The sequence below is a fragment of the Plasmodium vinckei genome (assembly GCF_900681995.1).
Source record: "Plasmodium vinckei vinckei genome assembly, chromosome: PVVCY_03".
Taxonomy (NCBI): domain Eukaryota; phylum Apicomplexa; class Aconoidasida; order Haemosporida; family Plasmodiidae; genus Plasmodium; species Plasmodium vinckei.
The window spans coordinates 186,629-202,983 of NC_051295.1; the positions used below are offsets into that span (position 1 = coordinate 186,629).

The 16,355-nt window shown below is 27.5% G+C and overlaps 3 protein-coding genes across 3 annotated transcripts; all 3 read right to left on the minus strand.

Moving 5' to 3' along the window:
• Positions 1 to 1,080: 1,080 nt before the first annotated feature.
• Positions 1,081 to 4,628, minus strand: PVVCY_0300590 (serine repeat antigen 4, putative; the record flags this gene model as incomplete). The annotated part of the gene is made up of 4 exons (XM_037634743.1): positions 1,081 to 3,101; positions 3,258 to 3,392; positions 3,519 to 4,451; positions 4,595 to 4,628. 4 exons carry the CDS (start codon positions 4,626 to 4,628, stop codon positions 1,081 to 1,083), a joined length of 3,123 nt encoding a protein of 1,040 aa, XP_037490104.1.
• A 1,328-nt stretch (positions 4,629 to 5,956) lies between these two features.
• On the minus strand, positions 5,957 to 9,764 carry PVVCY_0300600 (serine repeat antigen 3, putative; the record flags this gene model as incomplete). The annotated part of the gene is made up of 4 exons (XM_008628270.2): positions 5,957 to 8,247; positions 8,344 to 8,484; positions 8,578 to 9,519; positions 9,731 to 9,764. The coding sequence occupies 4 exons, from the start codon at positions 9,762 to 9,764 to the stop codon at positions 5,957 to 5,959; spliced, it is 3,408 nt and encodes a 1,135-aa protein (XP_008626492.2).
• A 1,493-nt stretch (positions 9,765 to 11,257) lies between these two features.
• Positions 11,258 to 15,850, minus strand: PVVCY_0300610 (serine repeat antigen 2, putative; the record flags this gene model as incomplete). Its single annotated transcript, XM_037634749.1, has 4 exons — positions 11,258 to 13,668; positions 13,791 to 13,931; positions 14,043 to 15,635; positions 15,820 to 15,850. 4 exons carry the CDS (start codon positions 15,848 to 15,850, stop codon positions 11,258 to 11,260), a joined length of 4,176 nt encoding a protein of 1,391 aa, XP_037490105.1.
• Positions 15,851 to 16,355: the final 505 nt, after the last annotated feature.

Below are 16,355 nucleotides of genomic sequence, written 5' to 3' on the forward strand. Positions count from 1 at the left end.
TTTGATATAACAGTTTTAATCTTGAAACATTTCACTTCAATATGCTAATAATTATTATTTCATATTTTTAGCTACTTGTATTATATTTTTTTTTTTGACATATTAAAGGATTTTTAGGTTATCGAAAAAAAAGAAAAAATATGACAAAGGAAAAAAATTGAAAAAGTATAAAAAGAGAAAAAAATGAAAATAAAAAAATGGAGAATAGGATAGTAAGATACACACATTATATACAGATTTTTTTTTTTTAGTGCATTATACATTCTAAGGATATCGCACACAAAATAAATCTAAATATTATACTAAACTTATTCGATATTTAGCTATATTATTTCTTATAAAATTATTCTTATATAATATTTGCATCGAAATTGGAGTTACATATTTGTAATAATACAACCAATTATATATTTATATTAAATGCACCCATCTATTATTACCCTTTACCATTTGTTCTCCATCAATAATCTTAGACTTTCAAAGTAATATTGCCAATTTTAGTGTAGTATAAAAAAATAAAAAGTTATCCTAACATTTTCTGTTTTTTTTCTTTTTTTTTCGCATTTAAAAAGTATTAAATATATTTCAGTTTCAGCGTAAAATATATTAATAAGAAATGTTTTGTCAAAGTTAAATTGTGAGGAAAATAATTAAAAAGGTGTGTAAATTAAAAGAATAAACAATATATATTTAAAAATAATTTTAAAAAAAAAGTAAGCACATATATAATACATTTAAATATTGAACGTATTTTATTAATGCCAAAAATAATATCTATATGAAACATATGTATGTTCAAAGACGAATAACAAAATAAAATATAAAAATCAAAACAATATATAATCATAAATTTTAATAAATTCATTATACATACTTAAAAAAAAAATAATAATTTCCAATAAATAAAGATATCAAATTTGGTGTACAAACATTAAAGTTTCTCTAAATGCTTGTAATACTAAACATATTTATATATGTGCATATCCCATAAAAGCTGGTTTATTCATTTGTATATATATCTTATATATATATCTTATATACATATATTATATACATATTAGCACACACCTAAACAATATTTTATACATAACAGAAAAGACAGTTGCTTTTTCCTGATAAAGTAGTCAAGCAATATCCTGGAGAATAATGATTTCTACATCGCTCCCAATTTTCCTCACAGAATTGTTTACATTCATTAATTTTTTTAGGATCGTTTGAAGATGATCTTGCACATGCGTAATCGCTTTTAGTGTCATTTAGATTATCATATTTAACAAATCCTTTTGATATTTTATAGTTTTCTATATGTTTTAATACGTGAAGTATTTGGATAGTTTTTTCAATTGTTGCAGGGTTTGAGGTAGTAGCGGTACTACCAGATTGAGGTTGTGAATCATTTTCAGAAGTTTCAGATTGACCACTAACATCTGCATTGTCATAATCTTTGTCATTTTCATCATCACTTTTTCTTTCAGGTCCTTCGTAGTTGTTGTAATAAAGGCTATGGTAAAAGTTTGAACTGAGTTGAGGGAAATAAGATTTGTTATTTTCTTCAATGGATTGACCATTAACTGTGAAATCTCCATCATGATCAGGTTCCATATCAATTTTAAATACCATAACAGTATGGATAAAATTATGAAAACAATTATCTGGGCCTAAAGCATCAACTTTAAAATTACCTTCATGACCCCAATAATAACCCCAACTATTTCTTATTAACCAGTAAGTTCTTTTTTCTCCTTTATCACTTATATAATTACCATATCCAATAATATTTACAGCATGGTCAGGATGACTATGACCACAAATGTTACTTATATATCTACCGTTAAAATCATATTCTATAACATCTCGGGTTTTAATATAAGCTATAACAGATCCTTTGTTACGTATTTCTCTTTTAATGATATCAATAAATACATCCATATTTTTAGCAAAATAACGACTATTATATGCTATAAATCCTCTATGTTGAATAAATTCTCCATACATATTATTATATAATAATTTAGTATTTCCCCATATGTTTGTCCAATTATTTGCTGGTTTTGGGCATGTATCTGATACATTTTTCCATACATATGGAAAATTCGATTCTAGAGGTAAAAATTTATTTTTTTCTAAAATTTTTAAAAATTCTATTGGATTTGATCCCACATCACAAACGTTGTCTGCTGTTCTTTCGGAACAATTAGCTACATAAAGTGCTGAACCTCTATTATGACCAAATCCTCTCATGCATCTAATAGTTTCTAAATGTAATTTAGATGCAAATAACCAACATAGGGAACAATTTCCTTGTTCTTCTACATCTATATTAGATATACAGCTAGTTTTATCTTGCCATCTATTACAATAATCATAATTACAATATCTACTACTATTAAAATATGGAGATTTTAATTGGGCATGTTTAATAGCTAAAGACATATCAATAATACCATCTTTATCAACAACAACTTCATCTTGATCGTTATCAAATAAATCTAAAAGATTTACTCGATCATCTGGATCTTCTTCATAAGATTCTTCGCTTTGTGCTGATGCAATTGGTTCATTAGTTTCTTCAGGTAATACTAAACCTCTTTTTTTCTCACTCCATGAATTTACATCTTTAAGACAAATAGCAGTGTTTCTTAATTTTTTATATAAATTAATTTTAGTTTCACCTTCATTAGTTTTTAAAAATCGTAACATATTATTAAATACATCCATCTCATCACCCATTTGAACATTATCTAAAGTTTTTTGAGTATCTAATCCTTTTAATAATTTACAATAATTAAATAATTCAACTTTAAGAACATCATCAAAATCGTCCATTGTAATTAAACCTAATTTTTTTGTTTTTAGATCAACTTTATAAAAACTATTTAATAAAATTTCAATGGATTCTATTAAATCATTTTCTTTATTATCTTCATCACTTTGAGCTGTTACTTTTATATCATTTAATTTATTTTTCATATCAGATGGTAAATATTTAAAACATTCATTTGAGGGTCTAGCATTTTGTACTAACAATTGGCATTTGTAGCAGTTCTCGATATTTACATTTCCATTTAAAAAGCAGTCCATAGAAATTTTAGAGCATTTTTCTAAAAAAGTAAAGAAAAATTGAAAAAAATGTAAAGAAAATATAGTAAATAAAACATAGTAAAAAAATATAAAATAACAATGCTCAACAATAATACTATTAAAAGGGGAATTATGAATTTATAGCTATCTCATATTATTTCAACATTTTAACGTACCTGGAATAGCATTTCTTAATACATAATTTTTAGTTTCAAGGATTCCTTGTTTTGTGTTTGCCTTATAAACTTGTATGGAAGTAAATGGACGATCCAATTGTGGCAACCTGTATTTTCTAACGTCGACTACTACACCTAATGTGAAAAAAATCGTAAAAAAATGTCATAATAAAATAATATAATAAAATATACAAAAAATTGATACATCTTAAACGAATTAAATAGAACCCATTTTTATTTATATTTATTTTTTAAATTTACCTTGGGGTGAGCTTGGTTCGTCAGAAACAGAAGAAAGTATTTGCTTGCTAACAGCATCATTAGCAAATAAATCAGATGGTGGAGTAAATACTTTCCATTTAAGTGTAAGTATATTATCTTTAACATAAGAAATAAATGCAAAAGCTTTTCCTGGTGCACATTTATTTTTTATAGGATGTTGATGTTCAAAGTCGATTCTTCCTCTTTCAAAAAATGGCTCGATTTGAATTATCGAATATTTTGTTAAACCATATAATAACAAATGTGGAGAAAATTGGACTCTAAAATATACACCACATAAACCTATAACTTTTACACCATCATAATTTTTCATTAAATATGATTCCATATCTGTTATATCATTAACTTTTTTTACTGCTGGTACTTCAGTTGGTGTGGATCGTTTAGACCTTTGGTTTGATTTTTCTTGTGTTTGTGTATTTAGGTCTGTGGTTTCTTGTGAAACGGTGGATGTTGGTGGTAAATCTTCTGATGATGCTGGTGGTAAATCTTTTGATGATGCTGTTAGTGATTCTTGTTCTGTTGGCTCTTCTGCCGATGGTCCTGAATCTTCTTCGGTTATTACTGTAGGGACATCTTCATTTTGTGTTGGTTCTTTTGGAGTTGTTGGTTCAGGTTCTTTTGGAGTTGTTGGTTCAGGTTCTTTTGGAGTAGTTGGTTCGGGTTCTTTGGGGGTAGTTGGTGCTGGTTCTTTGGGGGTAGTTGGTGCTGGTTCTTTTGGATTTGTGTCAGAAACTTGGCCATCTGTTGAACCACTACCTTGATCATTAGTAAGATTTTCTTGTACATGATCAGTTGAATCACTATCACCATTTATTCCTTCGCCATCTTCACCTCCAGTAGGTAAATCGACCTCTGAAGGGGAACCGTCAATTACATCGTCCGATATAACATTGTTACATAATAAAAGGCCTATAAATAAAAATATATGAGTGTAAAATATAAATTTTAGATTTTAGAAAAATGAAAAGAGTTTTATTCATTTAGCAATTGTAAAATGGATGATGTTAGTCTATTTTAAATATTAATTAATTTTATTATTTTTTGTTTCTTACATATTATAAACACGATTGATGAAAGCCTTGCCATTTTCTCCTTATATTTTCATTGACTTAAAAAAAATTTCCTTTTTTTTTTTTTCTCGCTCACACAAATTATTATTACATTTATGTAATTAATATAATTCTCCTATAATGTAATAATAAATATTATTTTTTTTCTTTATCTTTTAAAGTACTATAAATCCAAATTACTTTACTCAAAAAATTCAAATAAATATTTATATTTTCTTAACATATTATATCGTTTTCAACGTAAATATAAATCATTTTACGTTAGCCATATAAAAAACAAAAAAAAATTAGAAAATCATAATGGAAAAGTTGTTATATAATATATATTGCTTTACTATGCATGGAAAATGTCAAAAACCATGACTTGCCATTTATTTTAAAAAAAACAAAATTATAATTTTTTATTATTATGTAATTTACATTTTTTATATTTTCCGGTTTCATTTTTTTTATATTTATTTTTTAATTTCTATTTTTTTATCACATTAAAATATTTATCTCGGTAATTTTTTTTTGATCATCACCCTTTTATTTTCTATTACTTAAAAAAATTTCCCTTTTTAAAACATATAAAATATTTTAAGAAAAAACTAAAAAAATAATTATATTTTATTTATATCATTATCAATATTTTTTTGTAAAATTAGTAGAAAATAAAAAAAAAAAAAAAAAAGAAAATTTTTAACCTCGCAAATAAGTATAAGCAAGTTGCTATATTATCACCAATGAAATATATATCCCTTATTTTGTTTGTCTTCGCAAATATAATAACAGTAATAATAAATTTTTATTCTCCTTAGTAGTTGTATATCAATAAGCTGGTTATAGTAAAACACAAATTAATGTAAAACATTTTGTTTATAGTTATTTAGCAATAATATAAACTATATCAAATTTAAAAATAAAAAAAAGTGTAAAATTAACTAAGGTTAGGGCATACTCTTATACCATTTTATTATTATTTTCTCAAACATTCCAATCCATTTATTTTGTTTTTTTACAAATATAACGGATTAAAAGGATACGAAATATTTTTTTTAAAATTAATATTAATTTATAATTAACGTTCTAATTAAATGCCTAAAATTGTATGCATTAAATTTGGCTAAAGTTTATAAAAAAATTATGTAGCACATTAAGAACACAACAACATTATATATACGTAAAATTTTTACAATCTATTAATAAAATATGCAATTTTTTTTTTAAATATTATCACAATTCTATAAAAATAATTACTAACCATAAAAAAAAAAACAATACCTTTTATATCGCTATATTAATTGCACATACATATATAATATATTACTATAAATATTATACACTTAAATATTTATGCAAATTTTATACAGCGCAAAAGTTACATACATTATCACCTTTTAATTTATTTAAACAGTATCCTGGGTATGTATCGAAATAACAGTCATCCCATCTATTATGACAGAATGTAATACATTCTTCTTTTTTAGTTGGATCAGCACTCATGGCTCTTGAACATGAATGTTGTCCCATTTCGGTGAATCCATCATATTTCATTAAACTTGTTTGAACTTTTTTATCTCTAACAACTTTTAAAACATGGAAAACTTCGGTATTTTGAGTAGCATCATCTGTGTCCTCAGTTGATGGTGCATCAGATTGTTCTCCATCACTAACTGGGGCTGGAGCTGGTTGTTCTTGTGTGGCACCTGAATCTTGAGTGGGTGGACCTTGTGGGGAAACTGGAGCTGATGGTGTTTCTACTGTTACGCTTCCTGTACCAGATGGAGACGATGATCCTGGTGCGCCAGATGCAGCTTGGGGTGTTTGACCTGTTGTACCAGGTGAAGATGCTGCTCCTCCTGCGCCAGGTGTACCTGGTGTTGTTTCTCCTGTTGCGCCACCTTGATTTTGAGTTTTTGTTTCTGTTCTATCGGATCCAGATTCACTACTAGGTTGGTCAGTTTTTGTTTTACCTTGAGTGTTTTCTGCTCCATTTTGTCCTGTTTCGCCTTTATTGTTTGCATCACTTCCACCAGAAGTTGGTTGTTGTTCTGATTCGGCTTGTCCGTAGATGCCTGCGTCGTCTGATACTTCTCCATTAGTTTTGTTGACATGATTGTAGTAAAGATTTTTGTAAAAATTTGGAGAGGTCTTTAAGTAATAATTGTAGATAGGAGCTTCATTGGTATTTTTTTGAACAACTGGTAAATCAAGGTCGAAAACAAGTGCAGTATGGATGAAATTGCCTTCACAATCTTCTGGAGTTTCTATATCAACTTTAAAGTTTCCATCATGACCCCAGTGTTTACCCCAGCTGTTTCTTACTAACCAATATGATTTAACTTCATTATTTTCATTAAGGTATTTTCCATATCCAATTATATTTACTGCCATATCTGGAGTAGCAGATCCGCATAATTTGTGAACTTTGTTTCCATTAAAATCGTATCCCATAGAGTCGTTAAATTTAACATAAGCAATAACTGATCCTAATTTTTTAATTTTATTTTTAACAATGTCAACAAATTCGTTCATGTTAGTTTTATAATTTTTAGATTCATATGAGGTATGCCCTTTAATTATTGATTTGTTATCATTGTTTGAGTTTTCTAATTTTACTTTGTCAAATAAATTAACCCATGATTCATTAGTTTCTGGGCATGAATCACCAACATTTTTATAGCTGTATGGATAGTTAGATTCAGTTGGTAAGTAATTGGTTGTTTGTAAGATATCTAAAAATTCTAATGGGTTTGATCCAGCTAAACATTTATCTTTAGAATCTTTTTGAGAGCAGTTAGCTACATATAAAGCAGATGAGCTAGTGTGATCATAACCGTTCATGCAAATTGAAGATTCTAAATGTAATTTAGATGCAAATACCCAAGAGGTAGCACAATTTCCTTGTTCTTCTACATTAATTTTAGATAAACAGCTAGTTTTATCATGTAATCTATCACAAAATTCGTTATTACAAAATGCATCTATTTTGTTAGCTAATACAGCAGAAGTAGTAACTGGGCTTCCGTCAGTAGTTTTAGTTAAATCTATAATACCATCTGGTCCTTCTTCAAAAGTTATAGTGTTTTCTGTTTTCTTTTCTTCATTATCTAATGTTACTGGTAATTTCAAACCTTTTCTGTTGACAACCCATTGTTCTACATTTTTCATACATATAGCTGGATTTTTTAATTTGTTAATTAAATATAATTTACTTTCATATTCATGATTTTTTAATAATTTTGCTAAGTTGTTAAATACTTCAACACTATTTCCAACTTTATAATTTTCTAAAGTTCCACTAGTATCTATTTCACTTAATAAATGGCAATAATAAGTTAATTCTTTTTTTAAATCATTGGTTAATTCTTCTTCATCTATCAAAACTTTATTATTATTTTCATCAATTTTATATACACCATTTAATAAATTATTTATAGAATCAACAAGTGCTGAGTTATTCTTTTCAACTTCATCTTCTTCACTTTGTCCGGTTGTTAATAATTGATTATATTCTTTAAATAAAGGAGAAGAATAATTATAACAATCATCAGTTGTTGGAACATTTTCTGTTAATAAACTGCATGTATAACATGATTCGATATCTGTTTGTCCATTTAAAAAGCATTTTGATGCAAAAGCGTCACATTTTTCTATAAAAAAATAAAAAATAAAAATAAATAGTTATATTTTTACTTATTTATTAGACTTTTTTCCAAAATATTATGATTTAAAAAGAATAGACTTACTTGGCATGTCATTTTTTAAGGCATAATTTTTGCTTCTGAGTATAACTTTGTCTTCTTTGGTTAATAAAGAATGGACTTGAATAGTTGTCAATGGTGTTGGTAATTTAGGTAATTTGTATTTCTTTACATCTACATTTTCGTCTATAAAAAATAAATTTAATCATTATAAGTCAATGCAAATGTAAATAATTTCATACACATATATAAATTATGTACTTTTTCTCAGATTCTTACTTTCATTAGTATGGCCATTGCAATGTTCACATTTATATAAACTTGTGCTAGATGGGAAAACTGACCATTTAATTGTTAATATATCACCTTGAAGATATACTAACATTTTGTAACGAAGGCTGGTGTCCTCTTCATGGCATTCATTTCCCATTGGAGGTCTTCCAGAAAAAACTGTAATATGTTGACCAACTAAGCTTGAAAAGTTTGCTGACATTTCTATATTGGTATTTTTAGAATCGACATTGATGTAAATGTATGGTTCTAAAAATATAGCTACTTCATCACCACATGCACCTGTAATTTTTACACCATTAAAATTTTTTAATAAAGCGGATTCGACTGATCCAGTTTGGACATTTTTAGGTGCTATTACTTGAGTAGTAGGTGGAGTTTGGACAGTTGGAGTTGTGTCAGTTACAGTTGGCCCAGATGCAGATGGTAATTGATTAGTATCAGTGGTGATTGAATTTGCTTGCTGACCTTGGTTTTGTGAAGCATCATCAGCTTGTGGTTGGTTTTGAACTTGTTGGGTTTGTTGTGTATCTTTTTGGCCTGTTCCATCAGGGGTTTTTGATTTACCTGAAGGATCAGTTGAATCAGAGGAATCTGAAGAATCAGAAGAATCAGAGGAATCTGAAGAATCGGAAGAACCAGGAGAACCGGATGATTTGCCTGTATCAGATGAAGAAAGTGTAGACGAATCTGAAGAATTTCCAGAAGTTTTTTCTTTATCAGATTCTGGTTGTGCACTTTTATCAACTGTCGTACCTTTTCCTTCTTCTTTAGTTCCACCAGTAGTTGTACCAGTATTCCCACCAGTAGTTGTAGCAGTAGTTCCATTAGCACCTGTACCCTTTTCATCTTTAGGGGGGGGTGTGTACGTAGAGAACACAATGTCTGGTACGGGGCGACAATTTATTATGTCATTCCCCAGCATAGCATCTGAATAATATAAAAAAATAGAAATATATATGATGAGCATGCATTTTAAAAAAGTGTGTGCAAATATATTAATGAGTGAAGTATTAATTATGTAATATTAATAGTGTTATATATTTTTATGAAATAAACAAATGGAAAAAAAGAAAACCATAATAATAATGCAACCATAGTTAGTTTTTATAATTATTATGATATAAATTAATTCACTTACATAATAAGACGATTAAGGGGATACACTTCTTCATTGTGTTATATAAAACAGAATATAGTTATTTATGTATTTTTCCTTAATTATATTTTTCTTTATCTTATTTTAAGGAATTACTTATAGTTCTCACAATATCTTATTATGTTTATTATTTTCCTTAAATTATTTATACGTTTTTTGGAAAATATGAAAATAACTAAATGATATTTTTTTTATTTAATTATTTTTAGATATTCATTTTAAAAAAAATGTATAACTTTTTGACAAAAAAATTGTTCAAATATTTACATAAAAAGGCAATGTGTGTTAAAATAAAAAAATATTAATACAAACATTTATATTTTTGTCCAATTTAATAATTATATAAACATAAAATATAACAAAAAAAAGGCATTTCATTTATTTTACACACATATATAATCCTAATAGGTCGTAATGATCTATCGTGGGTAAATATATTATAGCTTCTCTTAAAAAAAAAAAAAAGAAAAAGAAAAAAGCGTATTCTTGTGCCAATGTTTGTCTAAAATTTTATATTATAAATATGTAAGAAAATAATAATATATTTTTTAAAGATTTTTACGACACTCGGTGTAAAAAACAGAACAAAACGTATCGACCTAAAAACGGTTCAAATTTATACAACTTAAAGATAGTGCACTAAACCTGTTAATTATGAATAAAAACAAATAATACATATTTTATATCTAATTTAATAATTATATAAAAGGGAATACACAAAAAATGTCTCGACAATTTGTACACACATATATATCCTAGCAAGTAATACTAATATGGCATGATACAATCAGTATTTCCTTTAAAATTAAGAAATAAAAAGAGAATAGCCATGTTCTCGAAAATAAAAGCTTAATAATATTTATATATAATTGGACTAGCATACCATTCAATTATATAAATAGCATTTTATTATTTTGAATAAATTAATGGTTGTATATTGTAAAATTTTTATTTTTTGGTTTTTATTTTTAAATTGGTCAGTTCTTAGGAAATACAATAAAATAATTACTAACATAAAAATAAAAAGGTTTAAGAGTACCAATAATTAAACAAGAAAAATATTCATAAATATGTGTATATATACAACTCTGTAAATATAATTCTAAATATGTTTCCTCTTTTGAAATGCTAAGTACACGGTCATCATTTTATAATTCTTATAAAATTATTACACTTACACATAAATAAATAAAATAATGTATATTTATAATGTAAAAAAAAAGTATATAATTTTACTAAAATAGGCATATAAGATATGTTCTCTTTTTTTAACTACAATATGTGATGTGCTTGTCAACACATTTTTATTTTTTCGATTTTATATAAGCTGATAACTTATTATTAATAAATTTGTTCTAAAGTTTAAACAATATTATTTATATAAAAAATATATACACATTTTGTAATCTAAAAAAACATTAACTTAAAAATTTAAAAAAAAATTGTGAGAAAAAAAAAATAAAAAGGAAAAAATATTATCATAACTTTTATAAATATTTCTTAAAACTATTACACAAAACAAAAGTAGCAATTGTTTGAATTATAAAGTTTAGTTAAACAGTATCCTGGTGATATTTCATCTTTACATACATTCCAATTCTTAGAACAAAAGTCTTCACATTCACTTTTTTTTTCGTGATTGATAGCATAAGATCTTAAACAACTATGATCATCAACCATGCTTAATTCAGTTCCATATTTAACTAAATTCATTTTTACTTTACCATTCTTTATTTGTTTTAATATATGCATAAATTCGTGTTTTAATTTTGCAGGTAATTCTGCTTCTGTGATACTTTCGGCTTGGTGTTCAGAAGCTTGTGGTTCGTCAGCTTGGGGTTGATCTTCTTGTTGAGCAGCTTGTTGAGCAGTTGGCTGTTGAACATTTTGTTGTCCTTCAGATGACGATGGCTCTTTTGGTTTGTTAGGATCTTCTTTAGTGGCATCTTCTTTTTTGCCATCTTCTTGTTTACCTTCTTGTTCACCTTGTTTTTCTGGAACTTTTGTACCTTCTGTATTTCCTTGTTGGTCTGTTCTTTCTACTTGTTCTGTTGATGGTTTTTGAAGATCTCCTTGTTCTTGTACCTGTTCTTGTACTTGTTCTTGCACTTGCTCTTGTGCTTGTTTTCCCTTTTCTTTTTGAAGTTCTTCCTGAGCTTTGGGTTGTGGGTCTGTTGGTTGTGTTGATGTTATGCCAGATGGTTGCTTGCCTTCATTTGCTTTTTTTTCCTGAGTTCCTTCTCCTTGCGATGATACCGATTTGCCATCTCCAGCTGATTGTTCTTTTCCTTCTGGTGTAGTACCTGGGGAAGGTTCATCTTGTCCTTGAATGAGAGAATCTTTATTTGTGTTGTCTGCATCTAAGTTCTTTAAGTACAAGTTATTGAAAAAATCTGGGGAATTTTTTGAGTAGTAAAGATTAATTTCTGATTCACTTTGAGTATTTTTTTTAACAAATGGAACATAAATATTAAATGTAGCAAATGTGTGAATAAAGTTATGTTCACAATTTTCTGGGGTTTCTATATCAACTTTAAAGTTTCCTTCATCAGCCCAGTGTTTACCCCAGCTGTTTCTTACTAACCAAAATGATTTAACTTCATTATTTTCATTAAGGTAATTTCCATATCCAATTATATTTACTGCCATATCTGGAGTATCAGATCCACATAATTTATGAACTTTACTTCCATTAAAATCGTAAGAATTAATATCTTTTGAATTAACATAAGCTATAACTGAACCTTTGTTTTGAATTTCGTGTTTGATTAAATTAGCATATTCATTAAAGTTATCTTTAAAATGTTTGCTTTGGTATGATATATAACCATTAGTATTTAATGATTTATCATTATTTTCTGATTTTAATAATTTTACATCTTTCCATAAGTTGGTCCAATTTTCCATAGTTTGTGGACACTCATCTCCAACTTTTTTATATGAATATGGTAAATTAGATGTAGTTGGTAAAAATTTATTTTCATCAATTATGTTAAGGAATTCTAATGGGTTAGAACCGGTTAAGCATTTATCTTTAGAATCTTTTTTAAAGCAATTAGCTACATATAAAGCAGATGCACTAAAATTATCATGTCCTTTCATACAACCAATAGTATCTAAATGTAATTTAGATGCAAATAACCAAGATGTAGCACAATTTCCTTGTTCTTCTACATTTATTTTAGATATACAGCTAGTTTTATCTTTTAATCTATCACAATATTCATTGTTACAATATTGATAATCTTCAATTGTAGTATATCCTGCTAATTCATTTTCATGTAATAAAGGTAAATCAATAACTCCATCAAAACCTTCTTCTAATTTTTCATCAGATTTAATATCCGTTTTAGTATCATCTTTTTCATTTGTATTATCAGAATTGTTTGAACTCAATTCAGGTAATACTAATCCTGTTTTTTTTTCTCCCCATTTGTTTACATCTTTTAAGCAAATAGCTGGATTCATTAATTTACTTTTTAATTTTGCAATAGAATCTTCCATATTATTAGTTATTAATTTTGTTAAATTAGTATATACATCTTCAGCAGCGCCTAAAGCATATTCTTCTAATGTTCCACTTACATCTGATTCTTTTAATTCATTACAATATAATAATATATCATTTTTTGTTTCATCACTTAATTCTTCAAATTTTTTTAATTCTTTATTATTATCACCTACGTTAAATATACCATCTAATATATTATCGATATGTCCTATAACTCCATAATTAATTTCATCTTCACTTTGAGCGGTAACTTTGTCTGCTTGTAGTGATTCTTTATATTCAGTGGATAGATAGTTATAGCATTGATCTGTTAATGGTTTTTTTTGATATAACAATGAACACTTGTAACATCTTTCAATGTTTACATTTCCATGTAAGAAACAGTCGCTAGCTATTTCCTCACATTTTTCTGAAATTATAAAAAAAATAAATATATAATAGTAAAAAATTAAGCAATTTTAAAAAGACATAATACAAGCATGAGAGTGGTAGCACATTGGTTGTTTTATTTGTTCAACTATATTTTCATACCTGGTACATCGTCATTTATTGTGTAATTTTTACTTTCAAGGGTAACAATCTTTGAACCCACTTTAACATTATGTACTTGAATAGATGTTATTGGAAATTCGAAATTTGTTAACTGATATTTTCTTACATCAACATTTGTATCTGTAAAATTGTAAAAAATTAAAATATAAACAAACATTGCATAAAATAAGAAAAAAAGAATATTCATATTTTTATAGTATCCACATAAATTATATATATATTTTTAATTACTTGGTGGAGTTTCTACAGATAGATCATAGACTTTCCATTTAACATAAAGTACATCATTATCAAGGTAAACTACTATTTTGAAAGTTTTATTTTCTACACATTCATTTTGTAAATTATCTTCTTCAGATTTGAAATTTATTGATTGTGTTGGAACACCTTCAGATGTGCCCTTAATTTCATTTTTTGTTGATGTTACAGAAATTTGATTTGCTTTTGTATCAACATCAACATGTATATAAGGTACAAAAAATATGCTAAAGATTGCATTACATTCACCTGTAATTTTTAATCCTTTATAATTCTTTAACATAGCAGATTTTACATTATAATTTTCAACAGGCATTGTTAGAATAGAATCTGGTAATGGCTCTACAGGTGGGCTATCACCTTGTGGAATGTCAAGATGATTTTCAGATCCTTGACCTGTTGGAAGTAGAATATCAACAGAAGGAGATGAAATTTTACTTTGTGAATCAGAGGTAGGATTGGATGTAAGTGTATCACTTTGTTCTGAACCAGGTTCTTTATTTTCAGGTGCTCCTGGATTCTTTGGTACTTCTCCTTTATCAGATGCTGGTTCGGAGACAGGTGTGGGTGGAGTGTCTACTTTTTCTGGATCTTCAGATGATTGTTTTTCTTTTCCTACTGAAGTATCATTCGTTTCGTCGGTATTAGTTTTTACTGTATTGTCTTCTCCAGATGGATTCTCACTTTCTTTAGCTTTTGGATTTGGATCATCAGAATTGCTTGCTGATTTATCTACTTTGGTTTGTGCATCATCGGATGATTTTTTGGGTTCTGTTACATCATTTCCTTGGCCAGAAGTACCCGATACAGAAACAGTTGGTGCAGAAGCACCTGCTTTAGCTCCTTCTGGTAGAGATGTACCTGATCCAGTGGCACCTGGTTCAGAATTGCTTATTTCAGATTTAGTTTCCAATTGATCACCTGATTCAGGGCTTTGTTTAACGGGATCCGTTGATCCAGCTTTGCCTTTTGAAGGGTCTGTTTGATCGCCAGTGTTAGATGTAGATCCATCTTGTGTAATGGTTTCTTGGGAAGGTTTATCAGATGATGATCCACCTTGTTGAGTTTTACTAGATTCAGAATCGCTTTGTTTAGTGTCAGTAACTTCTTTGCTATCTTGGTCAGTAGCCTGTGGTCCACCGCCAGAAGGTGAAGACTTCTCTTCCTCAGTGCCTGCTACTTTATCAGAATTCTGTCCTTTTGATAGGTCTGTTTGATCATTAGTGCTAGGTAGAGAAGCATCTTGTGTAGTGGCTCCTTCTTTAGTTTTACTGGATGTAGAATCGCCTTGTTCAGTGCCATTAACTTTTTTTTCATCTTTTCCAGGAGTCTTTGATACATCTCCAGTAGTTGGAGGGTTCTCTCCATCAGTGCCTTTTACTTGTTCAGAATCCTGTACTTCAGGACTACCTGGTGGGGAACCTGGCGTAAGGCTAGATGATCCATCTGGTTGTTGTCCAGATTCAACCTTTCCATTATCACCTGAAGTAGAAACACCAGTTAGTGTATTCCCTGTGCCATTTCCGTCAGTGCCAGCTTCTATTGAATATCGAATTAATAAAGTATCTGCGCAAATTGCATTAAAAAAATACGTAAAAATGAGTATGTATTATATATATGGCATTTTATTTTAGTGAATATAAATTTGAACACCAAGAAGCAATTTCCTTATTCGGAAACTAAGGGTTTTTTGTCTAGTATACACGATAAGAAGTTGCACACACTACTATTCATTTTTTTATTTTCTTACATAATATAAAGAGAATGGGAAGACGACGCATTTTTACAAGAATAATATTAAACTAAAATGTGTTGATATATGTATGTTTTTTTCCTTTTTATTTATTTTGTTTTTTTAATTAATTATAAAAAAAATATTTACTTAAAAAGACATATACAAAGTTTCCATATTTGGAATACAAAAAAAAATGTATATAATATGTATATATACAAAATAATAAATGGAAAAATATAAAGATTATAATAATAATAATAATAAAATAAAAATAAATAAAGCTATTTATTAAAAAAACAATTTTATAAAATATTTTACAACTAAAACAGAAAAATGTATCTATTTTTTGTAAATAAAAAGTGCATTAACTTGTAACGGTTTTTTTAATAAATTCATGTGTGTATTTTAAAAGTATTTTAGATTAAGTCTAAATTCGAATACGAGTGTATATTTTTTTTCTGTAACTATTTTGTCTTTAATAAATTTGTTACATTAAATTATTTTATTTTTATATAAATTATCCGTATTCTCATAATTTTCCACAATTTATT